Below are 19,954 nucleotides of genomic sequence, written 5' to 3' on the forward strand. Positions count from 1 at the left end.
CTTATCCAGGGTCATTTGACTGGAAATAACATCCCTTGGTCTTGGTTTCAGTGGTCTTTTAGGGCAGGTGGTCTTTTAGGGCAGGTGGTCTTTTAGGGCAGGTGGTCTTTTAGGGCAGGTGGTCTTTTAGGGCAGGTGGTCTTTTAGGGCAGGTGGTCTTTTAGGGCAGGTGGTCTTTTAGGGCAGGTGGTCTTTTAGGGCAGGTGGTCTTTTAGGGCAGGTGGTCTTTTAGGGCAGGTGGTCTTTTAGGGCAGGTGGTCTTTTAGGGCAGGTGGTCTTTTAGGGCAGGTGGTCTTTTAGGGCAGGTGGTCTTTTAGGGCAGGTGGTCTTTTAGGGCAGGTGGTCTTTTAGGGCAGGTGGTCTCCTTGACAGGTTTTACTGTATGTTGTTCTGCACATTCACTGAGTGAATAGCGGGGTATAGCGGGGTATAGCGGGGTATAGCGGGGTGAACTTGCTGACTTCCCTGCTGTAAACCACCATAGTGTAATATGCCGGCATTATTTTGTATTATTAATTTACATGTGTATCCTCATTACTACCAAGCTTTGGCTAGGCGTGTGTGCCTTCGTGGCCTAGCATTATGACGTACTAATTCTGTCAGAACAAGTGTGTGTGTGCGTGTGTGTGTGTGCTTGTCTTGATCTGTCTCATTCAGATCTTGTCCGCCATCGTTGCTTTAAGAGAAGATATGTTGTGGGCGCACATCCAGTACATTCGCAGATTTGCGTGTTTCTCTTGCGACGGGCGCGTATGCATGATCAGGCATTGATCGGCTAGAGGGTCGGCAGTTGTAACAATAAAAATAATAATAATAAATAATCATCATCATCATCATCATCATCATCATCACAAGCCCATAGCCCTAAGGCCGTCGGGGCATCACAGAGCAAGTATGAACAAGCGTGCGCCATAAAAATCGATCGCGTGCAGCAGCGAGCAGGGACTGCACGTCAAGTGCAGTCCATGAAATAATATTATCAAGCCATGACATTCTGGGCCTGCCTCGGCCACGGCCTCCAGCAACACAACCCTGAAGAACAATCAATGACAAACAGCCGGAACGAACAATATGACCAAAAAATTGCAATTTCCTTTTACGAACAGAAACAATAAGTGGGACTTGTTTGTGAATACTATTTATTTCCTTTCTAACAGACACATTCGTCCGGTGATCAGTGAATAATTATCATACCGGTTACAATATTATCATGTGAAGAAGATTTTGGTTCGACTTCGGCGATAATTGATGTAGGGAGCAACACACAATTCCCTACACTGTTATCAGCTTCAAAAACAAAAGCATCTTTTCCACTCAACCTACCCTGCATGTCGCCTATTGTGATCAAATTCCCATGCACTTTGAAGCGTTCGTGAATGTGGACGCGACATGTCACCACTGATGCGTACATGACTGTATCTAGATCCTATACACTAGAAATCACGAAAACTATGAAAACAATTCACGGTTCGCGCGTGAGACTCGGCTGGAGGCCGAGTGTTGAGCATCCCGCCCTTGCCACCGACCTCACCTTACGTGTGCCGTGGCAGCAGCAGCAGCAGCAACACGGCTCGCCGCCAATCACCGTAGCCATGACGACAGACAAAGCATCAGAAGTCCTGACTCACCCGCGCATCACATCCGTACAGCTAACATTAGCAAGGACACTTCCTTCCCGCGGATGACGATGACGCACTCCGGTTGCTAGCCGCAGCTGCTCCACCACCACCAGCAGCAGCAGCTGCTTGATGTTCTCCATTCGCGTGTCAGGTAACCATGGTAGCGGTGTAGCGTTCAAAGCGCATCACACCCTTACAGCTAGCAAAGACACTTTCTCAAGATACTAAGAACAGTATTCGAAACATCAGCTTGATTCTCTGGATCCTCGTGAAGCGTCACGATGGAGCTTTCAAACGACCTACTGGCTGATTGTCCCAGTGCTGCCTTGCAGTCCAGGATTGACTGGATGAGCTCGTCAAATACCTGCGCCGCAATGACACCAACCATACAAAAGGAATTTTTTGCACGGTAGAGTGCCGATTTCTGCACCCCTTGTGGCGCGCAGGTCCGTCTCCAAAGCATTCGTAAGAAGAGTACGGTAGTCTCCGCAGTATAAGCCGTACCCAGTTTTTTTGTCATGAAATACAGACATCAATCCCGTTTATCACCGTTAAAATTTGATCATCGTAGTAAAAGCAGCAGCACCGGCTAGTTGGGTGAATTACTGGTGTTTAAATGATGCGGCTTGTATTCGTACTCTGGAGAATACGGTATGTGTGGATAGGGGGGTCACACGTCTATAAACATAACGCACATCCCCTCGTGTTGAACTCGGATGGTGAGCCAAGTTAATTATGGTAAAAAAAAGGAGAAGGACAAAATGTCGCACTCGCGGACTGTATAATTATATATTATGATCTGGTTACGTTGGTGGACAGTTAGTCACAACTCGTAACATTTCGTTCTTCTCATTAATTTTTTTATCCCCTCATGTTGTCATCATTTTCTCATTCTCTTCGACAGTACCAGTTACCATGGGAACTACCGTATTTTCCCGAGTATAGTGCGCACTTTAGATGTGCTATTTTAGGCCCTAAATCGCAGGTGCGCACTATGCTCCGAATATGAAAAGCATGTACTTCAATGCAGATTGAAGTGCGCAGCCCCAATGAAGATTGTGGGTGCGCGTTATACAAAGGTGTGCACTATACTCCGGAAAATACGGTACACATACTTCAGCTGCTTCAAATGACACTATGGGCCGAGTATGGGGATACATTTAGACTCCAACCTGTTGCAATACTTGTCCATCCTGTGCATCACCAAAAACAACACGTTGCCACGACAGTGGCTCTACAGAGCATGCGCACAGAGCATAGGTGCAGAACACATTGCCATGACAGTGGCTCTACAGAGCATGGGTACAGAACACGTTGCCATTGCAGTGGCTCTACAGAGCATGGGTGGAGAACACATTGCCATGGCAGTGGCTCTACAGAGCATGGGTGCAGAACACGTTGCCATGGCAGTGGCTCTACAGAGCATGGGTTCAGAACACGTTGCCATGGCAGTGGCTCTACAGAGCATGGGCGCAGAACTGCACCGTCAGTCTTGTTTCCGCATACTCGCGACAAGACACACGCCAGGCAGCACGTACACCAGGACACATATATATTATGTATGTACTGGAGGTGACTGAGGTCACACAGCATAGATTACAGTTGTAAGCATCCAAAAATATTGCTCGACTGTCACCAAAAAAGGTGGACCATTACCCCTATCCAAATCCTCACCCCAACTCCCGGCCGTGTGTCTGATCTAAGCTCGCGCATCAGTCTACGGTTACAAGCAAATACAGTACTCTGGGGAACTGCTTACATGTTCAACGTTGTGGTTACTCTTGGCGCTGGCTTTAAACAGGGGAATCCCCTTCTCCACAGCCAATTCACATGCTGCAGATGCTGTGATGTCGTCTCCACTACTCTCCTCCAAGTCAACCTTGTTACCAACTGAATGTGCAAAGAGGGAGAGGGAGAGGGAGAGAGGGAGAGGGGAAGAGAGAGAGAGAGAGAGAGAGAGAGAGAGAGAGAGAGAGAGAGAGAGAGAGAGAGAGAGAGAGAGAGAGAGAGAGAGAGAGAGAGAGAGAGAGAGAGAGAGAGAGAGAGAGAGAGAGAGAGAGAGAGAGAGAGAGAGAGAGAGAGAGAGAGAGAGAGAGAGAGAGAGAGAGAGAGAGAGAGAGAGAGAGAGAGAGAGAGAGAGAGAGAGAGAGAGAGGAGGAGGAGGAGGAGGAGGAGGAGGAGGAGGAGGAAAGTTGGATTTGAACAAGTCGTACCTCAAAGGTTTCACGCCAAGGCAATCATCACAGCTGCTATTGAAACTTTGGAGCAATCATTTCACGTCTGCACATGCACGAATCTCGACACTGAACAGTTGACAGCAACTACGCATGTATGTCTCGTGGTGATTGCTTGGGCATGAAACTCAGAGTAGAGACAGTTGGACGAAAGATCATTCCCACTGAACCTCCGTCTATACTACCGTATTCCCCAAATAATATCTCAGTATGTAAGTCGCACCTTTTCGCCCTAAAAACATTCACGGTTCGCGTGAGACTCGGCTGAAAGCCGAGTTTTCCGCATCCGTAGGAACGCCACCACCCTCTAGGACTAAGGCACAGATGCAGCTCCTAAAGCGGTGGGAGGTGAGTAGATCAGACCCACCACAAATTGGTCAAAGACCTAAAATCCCATTCACTGCATCCATGCCCTAAAATCCAGGGTAAAAAAGGGGGTGCGACTTACAATCGAGCATGACTTACTACTGAAGTGAATATATCGCAACAATATTGCTCAAACCTGAAAATGGGGGTGCAACCAATAATCGAGTGCGACTTATAATCGGCGAAATACGGTCTACAAACATGCAGGGCTGCTCAATATAATTCGATCGCGTGAGTCAAGTGTGCAAACTGCACTAGTTCACGTGCCAGTGTTTGTAGGTCTAGGGCTGCCGCACAGCGCGGCCCAGCGTGACATTGGTTCGCTCAATGACCAGATTTCACTAAGCAGCAGTGTACTCACAGTACACAGTGGTTTGTGTCTCTTGGCTTTATTGCAGTTTATTGCGATCAGTTGGGCCGGTCACTTTCGTGCACCCGCACCAGGCGTGTAGCCAGAGTGGATACTTTGCAGTCAGGTATCCATATGTGGTTGGCCAGGACATGTGGACATGCACTGTCTGTACTACTGCCAGTTCATGCATAATTATAATAAGGGCGCGTTCGAATTGTCACTCTTTGACGTTTCGAGGAGTTTCGTTTTTCTGAAGAGGTGGCCTTATTGGCCTCTTCAGAAAAACAAAGCTCCTCGAAACTCCTCGAAACTCCACAACCTCACCCGATGGGAGAGGTGGATTAGTTACGAAGAGTTTGGAATAGCTACATCACGTAGTACGTGGAGATGGTCGATCTGATCGGACGTCATCATCGCCATGACAATTCCACTGAAAAACTCTAAAAATGATAGAAACCGTTCTAATGGGACACTTCAACTAATCTCTTTATAAAATTTGTTTGAACAGTTGATGAAGACAACTCGAACGCGCCCTAAGTCTACAGGCACTGACTTCACGCGTGGAGTCTACTGTTGACGGAAGAAGAGTTCGCAGGATCTACATGACTTGTGAATTGTAGGACATCTGAATGAATTGTAGGACATCTAGTCTATGTACATAATTTGTTAGGCTCGAGGATAGGCTTGTACTTCTTTGAACCGCTGTTCGCATTCGCTGTGTGAACCACATTGCAACAGTGCTGCGCAGCACCGGTGCAGTGCAGATTCGCACCCATTTTTTGCACTAGCAAAACCGGAGTCGAAATCGAAGTCGGAAAGTCACAGTCTTCTTGTTTCGAAAGCTTTCAGGTTGGTTCCTTTTTCTTTTTATTCTTCGCCACCAATTTCCAAGTTCTGTCAGTGTGGCAGGTACATGTGTGAAGTGCTTTCACGAAATGAAAATTGGAGATTTGTTTTCAGCGACTTCTTCGAAGCCTCGTGATAGCGGTTGTTCAGACAACTCTTCGAGCGCTGAAGCTGTGTCGGTGCCCGATTCTGTCGACTCTGGCGGCGAATTCGCTTCAGGGCAGCCCGAAAGTGTGGACTCTCCAAGAATCTCCGACTCTCAATATCAGTCTGGAACGTTGGGGGAGTTGTCGTCACCCGAGGATGGTCCAGGTTGTCTTGTAGAAGGTGATTCTGCGGAACTTGCAGCGCGACCTGAAGCCAGTAGGTCTACTCTTCTTCAGCAACTGGTTGGCGATGATGGTTGGCGATGCCGGCGTTCAGTGAACGTTTGATGATCCGGAAACAAGGAGAAGTGCAAGTACAGTGGCTGGTGCGCAGGGCTCGTGGCTGAAGTTGCCAGTTTCCGCTAAGTTCAAAGGAGACGTTTGAGCTACTGCAGCACCATTTCCGACCACCTAGGAGGTTTACCAGTCCATGCATACGGTAGGGCTTCTTGGCGATGAATGTACGTGGCCAGTACATAAGGTTCAGTTGCTACTGGCTGGAAATCTACGCCTGGCTGACCGTTTCCAAGTGTGTGAGTGATGGGTTTTGTTTGACATGCACCTAGTTTGGAGGGGAGAGCAACAAGTTTGGCCTTCAACTAGGTCAGCAGTTTTCTATTTGCCAGCAACTAACCCCCCCCCCCCCCCCCCCCCGAGCATCATTCTCCCAAATATTGTGTGAACACCACGGCTCACACCACTCTGAACCAGTATCATGTATTTGTTGCAAATGCTGCATACATAACCTGTAATTTACTCAATCTGCGGGCGAAACTGTTTCGTCCACTGTGGACTCGTAAGCGTAGCACAGAGGCTGTGCTTATAATATACAGTTGTGGCAAGTGAAATCCGACACTTGGCATAAGGGACTGCACCATGCAGTCTGCAGCCCCTGTAGCCCTGCATACGTACAGTACATGTGTTACATACAACTTTATCTGTCTGATGACAAAACTCGTACTCATCACAGTCAAGGTTCAAAAGGTGCTGGCAAAAATGAATGGGGATTGGATACCAATACTCCTTATGTGTACCATATTTGTGAACTGTGTGTATCTACGCTGTGACCTTTCGATCTGTTCGGGATGCATACGGCTCTATAGTACAAATTAGGTGCAGTGCATTACATTATTGGTGTCCATTTGTGGTGCTGTCCCCTATGGCAAGTGTCGGATTTCACTTGCCACAACTGTATATTGAAACAGTGTACTAACTTGTTACTTTTGCTATCAATTACACGCCTCTGTATTGTATATTGCAACTGCCAGATATTTCGCCTAGCCTCTAGTGGAATAATATATGTTATCTGTATCAAGGACCTCAAATACATCTAGCCTTGGTTGGCCAAAGATACCTAGTATCCATACAAACATTGCCCGAGCTACGCCACTGCACACATGTTGTCCAGGCGTCAGGGGCCCAGCCTCCCTGCCCATCCGACCCGCCACACACAACGAAACTGAACTAAGTTTTACATAATTATTCGACAAGACCCACTGTGGATACGTGCGAGGTGCTCGCCGAGCCCCCCGTCACCTTGGATCCGACTGGTATTCACGAACTTATTCGGGCTGAAGTTCGTTCTGCCATCACAGACGAGGTTGGAGCCTCTCTTCTGTCGCAGCCAAGTACAGCACCAGCGCCGCCATCTGCGTCAGCCGACATTGGCGTGAGTGCTGCGTGCTCCACACCGCCTCACGCTGGATATCTGCACGTCCCAAAGTCGGTGCAGGATAGGTTATTGCGAGGTGAGTTTGTGGACTTCGACCAATTGTTGCCTGAGATCTTGGGGGCAGTTGATAGCAATAAGTCGTTTGAGCTTAGATCCAGTTCATCCGGGGGTGCACTGGAAGTCGTAGAGGTGAACACCACTCGCCCAGTTCGTAGACGCGTGCACGATATCGCCACTTGGTTAGAAGCATGGTCATTGTATATTCATGTTGTGATCAGCAATGCACCCCACCGCACAGCAGAACTGCTGTCATACCAGTGCATGATCTTGGCGGCCAACAGGCAGTATTTTGCAGAGACTTGGCTTATGTATGACCAGCAATTTAAGGCTTATCGCTTCACAGCCAGGCAAGCGCTCTGACACGATTGACATAAATACGTGGCAGCTGTGCATCACAGGCAAGGCCAGGCATAGATGTCAGTCGTGCAGCCTTGTCCACCCAGCGGCTGCAAGCAGCATGTGTCCTTTTCGTCCCAAACATGCACACCAAGCTCAAACAACATCATCGTCACTGCTCACCCGCAACAACGCAGGTGCCGTCATCTGCCGAAACTTCAACCTTGGCAAGTGTAGCTGGTCAAATTGCCGGTTCGCCCACATCTGCAACCGCTGTGGCAAGGACCACCCCCGCAGCAAGTGTTCCAGCAAAGGTCAGCGACCAGCCCAGTAGTTCGACGGGATTGCAATCCCAGCCTGAGCAACCAATAATTGTTGCACGTGTACATAATCTTCTTCCTCCTCACATTAATAATTCCTCTGTACATACCCCTTTGCATGTCTCTCGTTTTCAGCTTCTATTGTCAGGGCCGGCGGAACCGGTCAGGCTGGTCCGGCCATGGCCGGACCACTTTCCCAGCTGGATGGTCCATGTGATTCGTGCAAAACCGGTGTAAAAAAAATCCAGAGGTACATGACTCGACTGTACTGCTGACGTGTGATGTGCTTCGAAGTAGCTCAGGACTCCGTGACCGGCACTGTATGGCTGATATCAAGAATGCATCAACTGTTTATGGACTCTTGCTGATATGGATAAAAAAAGTTGTGTTTGTGTTCTTTTACTATGATTTTCTGCATTTTCTGGAGCCTTAGAGATGCCCAAATTCGCTCTATTTCACGTAAATTTTAAATATTTCTCCCGGGGGACGTCCCCCGGACCCCCCTCAAAGGTTGGCCGGACCACTCCCGAACTCCTTCCTCCGGCCCTGATTGTGTCATCACCCCGATAACGAATTTGCTTCCTCCTATGTGCTAAATGGGCTGCGCTACGGCTTTTGCATAGGTTTCACTGCTTCACGTGACGTTTCTGTCCAGTCTGCTAATCTGCCATCTTCTGCTGCTTGTGCCTCCTTCATTTCTGACCAGCTTTATGCTTCTTGCCAACGTGGCGAAACTGCTGGTCCTTTTAGTGAAGCCCCGTTCACCTTCATGCACTGTTCTGGTGCCGGCGCGGTGCCGAAGAAGGATGGCAAGCTTCGTATGATCTAGCCGCGCCGGTAATAGTGTGAATGACGGAGTTCCAGTTGACCAGTTTTCCCTGCACTACATCAGTATTGACGATGCAATCGAGTCTATTATGTCCTCACTTCAGCCGGTGTACCTCGCAAAGCTGGACATCAAAAGAGCATTCCGGCAAATCCCAGTTCTAAGACCACTCGCTACTCGGCATATTCTGGCAAGGCAGCTACTATTATGAGCGGTTGCTACCGTTTGGGCTTCGTTCCAGCCCAGCCATGTTCGATTCCGTTGCCTCAGCCATAGAGTGGATTATCCGGAACCATTTCTCCATTGCCGACCTATTCCACTACTTGGACGACTTTCTAAACGTCACAACTGGCCATACTGTCGCCCAGCGTCAACTAGCCATCCTGCTGCGGGCCTTCATTTATTTGGGCGTGCCGCTAGCGCCAGCAAAGGTGGAAGGTCCCGCGAGATCACTGACGTTCCTCGGCATTATTCTGGACTGCGAGCGGCTCGAGGCCAGGCTCCCCATGGACAAGCTTGCCGACCTCCGATCGCTATTGGCCAGCACGATCAACAGTCGGAAGATATCCCAACGCCAACTCGAGTCCCTATTGGGTAAGCTCTCGTTTGCTGCCCATGTCATCACTCCAGGCCGTACCTTCATGCGTCGTCTGTGGTCCGTCTGCTCACGGTTTCAGCAACCACACTACTCAATAACTTTGACCCAAGAATGCGTGGATGACCTGCTATGGTGGACGAGGCTACTAAGTGAGTGGGACGGGAAATCCTTCTTCTTGCATCCTAACTGGACCCCATCACCAGATCTCCAGCTATACACAGATGCAAGTGGCACTCACGGCTGGGGTGCTTACAACAACAGGAAGTGGATTCAAGGTTCATGGAACAGCGCCCAGATGCTGCAGTCTATCGAATGGAAGGAGCTGTTTGCCCTTGTAGCAGCCTGCGCCACATGGGGCGACGAATGGGCTAAGCTTCGGATTCGGGTACACTGCAACAACTCGGCAGTAGTGGACTGCATCTGTTCGGGCACATGCAAAGCCCCAGCTGTGATGAAGTTGCTACGCGAACTGTTCTTCGTTTGCTATGAGTTCAACTTTCATGTTAGCGCTGTGCACATTGTTGGCTCCAAGAATGTCATTGCAGATTGCCTTTCTCGTTTTCTTATGCAGGAATTTCGTCGCCATGCTCCGTTAGCCCGGCCGAGTCCAGACCATGCCCGTCTTCCAGCAGTCTTGTGAGCGAAGTCACTAAGTACGCTGCCTGTGCAATTGCTGCTTATACCAGACGCACCTACTCTGCCGGTGAGCGTCGTTTTGTCAGTTTCTGCTCCCTTTGCAATCTGCAACCTTACCCAGCTTCTCATCTTACCCTCAGCTGCTTTTGTGCTTTTCTTGCTCGCTCTGTCCGCCCTTGCACGATATCTGTTTATGTGCAAGCTGTACGAAATGCACACATTGAACAGGATCCCCTGATCGAGACCTGGCTTCTCAAGAGAGTGTTGAAGGGTGTTCAACGGTGCCATGGGACCGAGACAGTAAAGCCTAGATTGCCTATAACTGTGCCACTAAGGAAACTAGTTGATGCCTGTAAATCACCTCCCTGTGTTGGCCGAGCATGGCCGAGTCCTCTTCAAGTCTGCTGTGATGTTGGCATTCTTTGGTTTCCTAAGGTGCTCCGAATTTACAGAGGGCCTTACAAGAGAGTGCATCAGAGTTGAGTCGGGCAGCATGACCATCCTGCTAAAGAGATCAAAGACAGACCAATTTGGAAAGGGAGTTCACATTGTCATTGGACCGGCCGGTCGCCTTTACTGCCCTGTGTATGCTATGCTACGCTACCTGGCAATGATTGGCAGTCGAAACGCATCCACTCCTCTGTATGTACTTGCCAAGGGCATGCCGCTATCCAGAGTTATTTTTACCAGTACTGTGCGCTTGCTGCTTGTAAGGGCTGCGGTGCCAAACATCGAACTCTACTCGGGACACTCATTCCGAATTGGCGCCGCTACTACCGCCGCCATGGCAGAGATACCCGATTCGCTGATTCGTTCTGCCGGCAGGTGGCATAGCGATGTGTGTCTACGCTATATGCGCATTCCGACGGAGACCAAGTCCAAGACCTCGGCTCAGCTTGCCTCAGTGAGTGACCTTATCTGATTCTTTGCACGGACAGTTTTAGGTTCCATCCCTGAAGTCCTAGCATAGGAATGTCACTGCTCGATAATTTCTTAATGCTGGGAGTTGTTCGGGGATAGTGTTGCTGCTTTGTGGAGCTCTATCGCTCCTAACTGGTCACTTGCTTCGCTAGTTGCAGCTCATCACGAGCCAGTTGTTGCCAATTGCATGGGCTTTGCCTTGCAACCCCATTGTGGCACAATGTGGGTTTATTGCGGCTCCTCGTGAGCCAGTTGCTGCCAGTGGCCTGGCATTGCTTTCCAGCTCTGCGAGCTTTTGCATTACAAGACCAGTTACTCGAAGCAGCACACTACCTCCAAAACAATTTCCTTGTTGCCTTGCGCTGAGTATGAGTGTGTGAGGGATATGGTGCTAATGTCACAGCAATGTAGTTAGTGTGTGTTAGCATCCACTGACCACACTGCCATGTTTACATTTGCCGCGCATCGCTGCATCAGTGCCATGCGCACTGCACTCACACTGCCAGCGCATAGATTTGTGCGCGCTGAGCCTGACATCGCACAACTACTTCCTTTGAACTTTCTCTTTCTTTCTTGCGGTTGGCTTCACTTCAAAGTCTAATAATTATTATTATTAGTGGTGACTTTTAGATTGTGCCAGCATCAAATTTTCAATAAAGTACACTGATTTGGGCTCTAAATTTCCAAACTGTTCGGCTCAGCCATCCCTCCCCCACGAGTAAGTTTTAAATTGTACTTCAGATGGCTGATCGTACCACACAAAATTACCTTCCGACACCCCTGAACACGGTCAACAGACAGGGAGAGGCACACACAGTCACGCCATATATTAGCATGAGAACCAGGCCACAACCTGGGTCTGGTGTGTGTGTGTGTGTGCGTGTGTGCGCGCGCGCGCGCGCGTGTGGCGTGTGTGTGGAGGGGGGGGGGGGGATACATGTCTGCTCTTACCCATAACTCTTCCCACGTCTCCGCAGCGTCTTTCCACGTCTGCAATCCACTGACCCAAGGAGACAAGGCTCTCCGAGTCCATGACATCATACACAAGCACAACGCCGTCAATGTCCTTCAGAGTTCTGTTGTGTGCACAATGCACGTGAACAGACAGAAGCACAAAGCAGACAGGAAGTATCCGAGATGTCAGTGTTCCGGTCCAAACACACAAGATCAGGTAAATTTGAACTTGCACGAGGAACTGACATGTACACGCCCACCCGCCCACACACACACGCGCACGCACGCACACGCACACACACACACACACACACACCATTGGACCATTGGACGCCCATCGCCGAAGGCGATGATAGCGATGCTACAGCAGAAGCCATAGCAGCTTGTGCTGGGATTGCACCATTCAACAACTTGCAAGGCTGAAGAATTGACCGCCACTATTCAGCCTGGCACACACGCACACACACACAGACACACACACACACACACACACGCACAGACACACGCAGTACTTGCTCACTGCCAAAACTGGTCACGTGGGTCTCCCCGGGAGAGGGGAGAGAGACTCAAAAGGAATCTTGGAAAGATAACTCAATTGGCTATTGAACCACCCAACGACCGACACCCCCTGAAATCACCAAACCATGGGTGGATTCGAAATGATCCCACTTATGGACTCACCACATCTCAGTAAGTGGGTGAGGACAAGGTGCAAGAAAAGGGATTGACGGCATCAGAGTATCCGCCCTGGGATCCAACTGCAGGTACCCCTGCCCCCAGTGAAGGTGATACTTGGTACTAGTGTGGGTGGCTAAATCAGAGTGGATCTGATATAAGCTTCACTAGCACCATTGATTACACAAGAGTTAATCAGCCAGAAGCAGTCCATGGTTAACAGGTATGTATACTTCAAATAGAAAGTATATGAACCTGAAACCAACAAAGGTGGCAGGTACAACATTACACCTTCAAGCAGCCGAGCCTGTTGCCAACAGACCCAACACTATCTGGCATTAGCGTACCCAACCGAACTAGCTGACACACACACACACACTACTATCAATCAGCTACCCCGTGGGGTCACACCGCCCTCCACTCAGAGAACTGGGCGCAAGGTGAGGGGCAGTAGCGCAAAACAAAACAGGAAGTACAGCAAAATGAATTGAAAAAAAGGAAACCAAAACAAGCTGCCATATTGATGGAAAAGGACTCACAAACAGAGGAAAGAAATATCACAAACCAGATGAACCGTCTGCTGTAGGTCCACTATACCATGCAACGACTGAAAAAAGGAACAAAATTAATGTGAACATGATGTTCTGTTCAACAATAACATCTGTACGCGTACTGCTTCGGCCTTCATGAACCAGGAAAGCACAATCTTGAGCTGGAGGGTGGGCACCGAACGTCCCACAAGGGCTCCAAAAGACGTACTTTCACGAAATGACGAGGAGTGTGCACCGCAAGCTAACATCACTACACCATCGCCGCATGACGACTGGTCACTGAGGTCCAAACAACACGACAAATTCACAATTCCAGCGATACACCGCGCAGGAATAAGTTGCTGCGAGTGTGACCTGTTTCCTTTCTCATCCAGGAAGCCACCTGCTTTGCAGGACGCCACTGCATTGTTTCAGGCTGGGGATTGATCCGAGGGCTCGCCACGCCACTGCGGAGGATGCGGAAAGGATGCAAGAAGACGGTGACGGCAACAAATTACCCGCTCTGGTCGTCAGCTCACTGAATGTCCTTCCGCGCGAGCGAAACCGGCTGACACACACTCATACACACACACACTCTCTCTCTCTCTGTCTCCCTCTCTAGCTACGCAGCACAGTGGACTCGCGCGCTAATGGTAGAACGAAACCTCTCCTGTCCAATCGTGTCCCAGAGTTCAACGCGGATACGTTTCCCCTGGTATTCCACATCACGGTACTTGATATCAATATTTAGAGTTGGATCGTAAGTTCCTACACAGGAACAAGAACAACAGATATTTGTTTTGCTGAAGCAAACAATGACAACCACCAATCCACATACACACGTACCGTATTGTCCAGAGTATAAGCCACACTGGAGTATAAGTCACACTAGAGTATAAGCCACACTGGAGTATAAGCCACACTGGAGTATAAGTCACACTGGAGTATAAGTCACACTGGAGTATAAGCCACACTGGAGTATAAGGCTGCGTTTACACGACAACGATTGAAAGCGATTTGTGTTTACACGACAACGAAATACGACCTAAACGGAACGAAATCGTTGTGTTTACTACTATTGTTTACACGACAACGCCCGAAAACGATACCTAAACGGAACGAAACGGAAACGCACTTCAAAGTGTTTTGAAATGTTTTCAAAACGTTTTCAAAACGTTTTCGTTCTCGTGTAAACGGTGAAAACAGTGAAAACGATGGGAAACGGAGCGCGGTCATGGAAACCATTCCGTGCTGGAGTATATTTCGCGGGAAATACCCAACCCTTGCGACCACCAGCACGTACCAACTCCAACTAACGTGTTACTTCCCGCCCTTTCGCCAAGCCAGCACGTGCAAACTCCAGCCTGATCGCCCGTTTTCCGTTTTCGTGTAAACGGTTCAAAACGATTTGCCGTTCTCGTGTAAACGGTTTGAAAACGGTTCGAGGCCAGCCCATTTTCGTTCTGTTTCGTTTCGTTTCATTTCGTCTCCGTGTAAACGCAGCCTTAGACACACTGGAGTATAAGCTGCACTGGAGTATACAGTCAACTTTGCGAATAACGACACTCGGCGGGGCATCAGAAAAGTGTCCTTATCCGCAAAGTGCCCTTATTCGCAAAGTGTCCTTATAACCGAAGTCCCATTTGAATGTATGTGAACCCATATTTTGCATAGTATGACATGCATATCAAATGAAGCTATTTTCTTGCTCTATCTCAATGTGTACTCAATTTTCATATTGCAATTGAAAGGAAGTATAAAGTCAATATGCAAGGGAAATAAATAATTGAAAAATAAGCCTTTGGAGCCATTTACAGGGACATGCACATGTACATGTACATGTATGTTGTGAATGGCGTTGTCATGGGAAAGGTCTTCAGGGAATGTGTGTCAGATCTCGTCATGACTGTAACTGCTACTTGATTCCCTGGCTAGGTGCTTCTGTGCTTGGCTATTCTATGCTTGATTTGTTTGAATTCTTTCTTGAGCATTGAATTTATTGATTCGTATTTGACCTGTCTTACCTGTGTCTACGTAAACTTGCTGTGCATTATCCTTGATCGTGGTGTTAGGCATTTGCCCAGATTTGTAGCATCCATGTTGGATTCGTCAGTAGACTGCTCTGCTCCACCATTGGACGACGTAGTTACGTTCCTTTATTTCGCTTCGCACTCGTAGTTTGAATTTCTTGAGTGCACGCACGGCGTATTTTTTGTGTTTAGTTTAGTGACGTCGTGAGGTACTAATTTGGCTACTCGGACTGTACGAACTGTACTCGGGCGCGATCGAGTATCGATCTGGCTACATTTTGGTGCTAGTGCTTTTGACAGTTTGTCTTCCCGGTTTCTAGGCAGTTCTTCCTCTCTCTTGCTTCAACACAGTCATGTAATTTCTTTCGTCTCCTTTTCTATCTTGCATCCTCTGTAATCGTTCGTGCCATGTAAATAAATACTGGTCGGTCTCAGTTCTTGGAACCTTTTAGTGTATGGTAGACAACAATGTATGATGATTACTGTACAACAATGTATGATGATTACTGTACAACAATGTATGATGATTACTGTACAACAATGTATGATGATTACTGTACAACAATGTATGATGATTACTGTACAATCATGTATGATGATTACTGTACAACAATGTATGATGATTACTGTACAATCATGTACCACTTCATGTACATGTAGGTGCACCGGTGTGCTGGTAACTCCAACTATTAACTTTTGAAGCAACAAAAAAACAAAAAACAAAAAAACAAGCACCCCCCCCCCCCCCCCCCCCCCTCCCCTTGGCTGCATCTTCTTGCATGTGTATGCCTTTATCCTTTGCCAAGGGTTCTAGTACTTCTGCATGACAGGTACATGTACTTGACTGACAGGTACTTGAAATAGCTGTCAAAAGCGCAGAAAGTGGTTATTCGAGCAGAGAATTTGACCTCTGGCACTAATCATGTCGCTATTCGCGAATTGTCGTTATTCAGATAGTCGTTTTAAATAAATAATAAATAATAAATAAATTTCACGGTTCGCGTGAGACTCGGCTGGAAGCCGAGTTTTCCGCATCCGCCGTGGGAACGCCACCACCCTCTAGGATCAAACGAAGATAGTTGTTTTATCCGAAGTTAAATATATACAGTTAGATGGAACTTTGCTCTGGGCATAGAAATTCGGCCGTTATTCGCGAATTGTCGTTATATCCGCAGTCGTTATTGGCCAAGTCGACTGTAAGCCACATTGGAGTATAAGCCGCACCCAGATTTTTGTCACGAAATACCGACACCTACCCCATCTACCGCCGCTATTCTGATTATCGTAGTGCAAGCCGCACCGACTTTTTTGGGGGTGTTTAAAGTGCGGCTTATACACCGGAAAACACAGTACCAACTTCTCAAAATTCTCTTCCTGTCTCCGACTAGATTTAGGTTTGTGCTCAGTGAACTATTAGACATCCCCGTAGCCAGTCCACGGATCTGTACGTCTTCCACTACAGAACATCATTTTTTAAAGCGCTTCTTTTTAAAAGAATGAAAAGATGCTTTCTGTAAAATGTTCCAGACACACAAATCCCTAGTACGGCTGCGCTCAGTGATTCGACCCGAAGTGCAACACTGGTGTCCTGAACCAATTCCGATTACATCACTGCGTTAATGTTTGTACATGCATACTACACGTCCAGCCGTATTCGTGCCACTTCCTGGGCGTCAAGGGCCGTGCAACATGTGCACTCTGGGTCGCATTTCACCGAGCACACCCGTACTACATACACTGCTGGCAACTGAAATCCAACCCCCGGAGCGATGGTGCGTTCACATTCTAGCGGTCTCTACTTCGTAGTGGTACCATCCTGTGTTGGGCCTTTGCGATGTGAGCGCACCGCTCAGGGGTCGGATTTCAGTTGCCAGCCCTGTAGTAGGGACCAATCAAACCAGTTTCGGGGAAGCATGCGAGTTCGATTGGAAATAGAGGACAAAGGGAGTGTCTCGGCTTCTTCGCACCAGACCACTCGACTCAGCACCCAGAAGACTACGAGCAGTGACGTTTTGATTTCAGGCCATTACGCCACTTCCCCTGAAACACCCTGTAATGACACATATTAATACAGTATTGTGAGTCGCCGAAGAGGGGGGGGGGGGGGGGTCAGCCTCCTAGCCTAGACCGTTCTTACTATCGTACTATCATGGACATGGAACTCCGGTCGCACGTATAGTGGCCCCAGGGCGCTGGCCATGCAGCCGTGGGTAAGCACATGTGGATTTATGCGCTGCAGCGCGCTGGTCGCATTGGATCAATATGTGCACTGCATGCAACGTTCTGTACGCGCTGAGGGCACCGGCCCCGGCCATTGGACTGGATTTCCATGTCCGCGACAGTATAATTATTACAGTCTATGCAGAGTTGAGTGTGTGTGTGTGTCATTGGTATGCTGTGCTTGGTGATGAAAGAGTCCAGCCTCTTGGCTCTTCGGCGCCCGACAGTACAGTACACCACTTACTGTAGAACCGCTCCTCGGCATAGCGGAGCAGCAGACTCGTCTTGCCAACCGCTGTCACCATGACAACAGCAGGGGGGATAGCCATGCATGCAAGCACACACACGAGAAGAGCACAATGAGAGGAAAGATGATTGTGCGGTGAACATCGGGTTAGAATCACTGCACAACTCACCTGTGTGTGGAAGAATAGAATGTGTGACAAAGAGTTTGGCAGGGGAGGGGCTGGGCTGGAAAATGTTTTCCTGTTGGATATAGCATGTATCTAGCTCACGTGGGCTAGCGTGCATTACATCATATAGTCATGATGTATACACGAGTGTGTGTACGGGAACGCTTCGCGCGACGGTCGCATAATGGGCCGAAACAATTAGAGCTCAAGTTAACTCTTTTGCCGCGACGGTTGTTGCAACGCTTTCCCGTACTCTAAATAAAATGTTAAAACATGAAAGACACTGAATGATCGTCGTACCTTGATCACCCAGAAGGTGCACTTTGAACTTGTGGTCGTATTTCTTGGGCCGTGCCGACATATTTGGCACGGGACCTATGCCCAGTTTAATACTGTGGGAACTATGCGCTGTTAACGAGTTGCGTCACCAACCAGAGCTGTGTCGTCTTCTCATTACGGACACTCCGAACGGGCCCGCTGGTAGCTTCCAGACACGGCTCTGGCACTGCGGCTCTGGCACTCTGTGTTCTGTATGAACACTAGCATGTACACTGATTGCACCAGCCTCCACTGGCACCAGGTCTAGACAGTACGCTGCTGATAGGTACACACGTCGTACAAGTGACCACAGACAGTACAGACAGTACAGCCCGCTCACGCTGCAAGCAGGATCCTCAACGCCGGCTGACGACAACTATACGATAGTATGACTATCCACCGCTAGTTAGCGTTATCGGGCGGCTTGTTTGATACTGTAGTAATATTAATAATAATAATAATGCAATAATGCTAGGACGGCAAATAAATTAATTTGACTAGTCCGGATTGCCTGGAAATGACCCGTCTGGTGATGCACGAGGCGACGGGCGTAGCGGGTCCAGCACGGCAGCAGAGCCAGAGCTAGCAGAGGTCAGGCACACGCTCACTACGACGCTAGATAAACAGAACTGCTAGCGCACACATCAGTAGCTGAACTAGCTTTGAGAGACGAGCTGCTAACTCGGCTAGCCTGCCTGCCTGGAGAAGCGACGTCGGTTCCGCTTCAGGAAGTATTTTAATTATGCAGTGTTCTCCAAACGCCAATACTCAATACTGACAATAGTCACTGCAGTGACAGCTGCTGAGCTCGAACAAGCAGTATTAGTCGTTTCACAAAAATTAATGTCGTCTTTTAGTTCGTAGAGTTTTCACATTACTACCGTACTGGCAATAATGGTCGCAGTGAGGCCATGAAGCGTTACATTGGCACATGTTTACCGCACGCAGGGCGTTACATGCAAAGTCGCACAGGAGCCGTTACACAGGTTTCTATATTGCCGCAGTCCTTTTTTTGCAGGACTTCCTGCATGCTGCGTCCAGTTTTGAACTTTTCACCACGCGGTACACGTGCTTTCACAGTTTTCAGCCTTGCACTGCAATGAAAAGATCGCCGCACCCCGCCGGACGCGCGATACGAACGCAACGAAAATTTGTCACACTAGCCTGGTCGCGCGTTACGCCGCACCCGGCGTTACGCGTTACGCGGCAACATTATATTGCCAGTACGGTACTACCGGTACTAGCGCTTTGGGGGACCGGAGGCTTCTGGGCAAGTTCTGAGCCTGTTTCACAAGCGAGGAAGTCGCTCTAAAAGAAGTAACTGAAGAAAGGGAAAATTATGGTAGCTACGCCAGTTGGCAATGGAGACAAAAAGAGAAATAAGCTGCTGTGAACGTCAGGAACTGTGGTGTATTCGAGCAAGAGCGATACGAAGACAAGCACGGAGCAGGAAACTAGTCTACCAGATCTTGTACATACAGTCAAACCCCTTTGGGACGAACACCAAGGGACCGATGATATTTGTTTGCAATAACGGGAGTTCTTCTTATCCGTATGGTATACCCACTGAAAACACAGTGATTTATCCAATGCAGTTACGAATACTAGTTCTTCTTAAGCAAACATGTTGTCTTATCAGTCGGTTCTTCCTAACCAGCTTTCACTGTAATTCATATTGTAGTGTAGATATACGCGCTCTACAGCTAGCGCATGTCGCGTTTCCTGTGTGCAAGGCAAAAATAATATTTTATAATGATGTACGGTATACAGTCATAGTCATTAGAAAAGCGATCCTGTCAGCCTTTCTATTGTTGTGGTCGCAATGATTATGTATGTAAGCTGTGTCCGCGCGTGTACGCGTGAAACCACGCGTTTGTGCATA

At 48.5% G+C, this 19,954-nt stretch overlaps 2 protein-coding genes across 2 annotated transcripts in view; one reads left to right on the forward strand and one right to left on the reverse strand.

Moving 5' to 3' along the window:
* Positions 1–19,316, forward strand: part of LOC135828098 (ras-related protein Rab-35-like) — an 88,551-nt gene extending 69,235 nt beyond the window's left edge. Inside the window, exon 4 of the mRNA XM_065340531.1 lies at positions 19,301–19,316. Within this exon, the coding sequence (XP_065196603.1) occupies positions 19,301–19,316 (16 nt within the window). The remainder of the gene's footprint in view (positions 1–19,300) is intronic.
* On the reverse strand, positions 1,073–19,057 carry LOC135828503 (ras-related protein Rab-13-like). Its single transcript, XM_065340949.1, has 6 exons — positions 18,055–19,057; positions 17,586–17,636; positions 13,736–13,859; positions 11,884–12,008; positions 3,379–3,509; positions 1,073–1,983 (listed from the first exon to the last, which is right to left on the reverse strand). The coding sequence occupies exons 1-6, from the start codon at positions 18,113–18,115 to the stop codon at positions 1,819–1,821; spliced, it is 657 nt and encodes a 218-aa protein (XP_065197021.1). The 5' UTR covers positions 18,116–19,057; the 3' UTR covers positions 1,073–1,818.
* Positions 19,317–19,954: the final 638 nt, after the last annotated feature.

Source organism: Sycon ciliatum, chromosome 12, assembly GCF_964019385.1.
Source record: "Sycon ciliatum chromosome 12, ocSycCili1.1, whole genome shotgun sequence".
NCBI classification, from domain to species: Eukaryota; Metazoa; Porifera; class Calcarea; order Leucosolenida; family Sycettidae; genus Sycon; species Sycon ciliatum.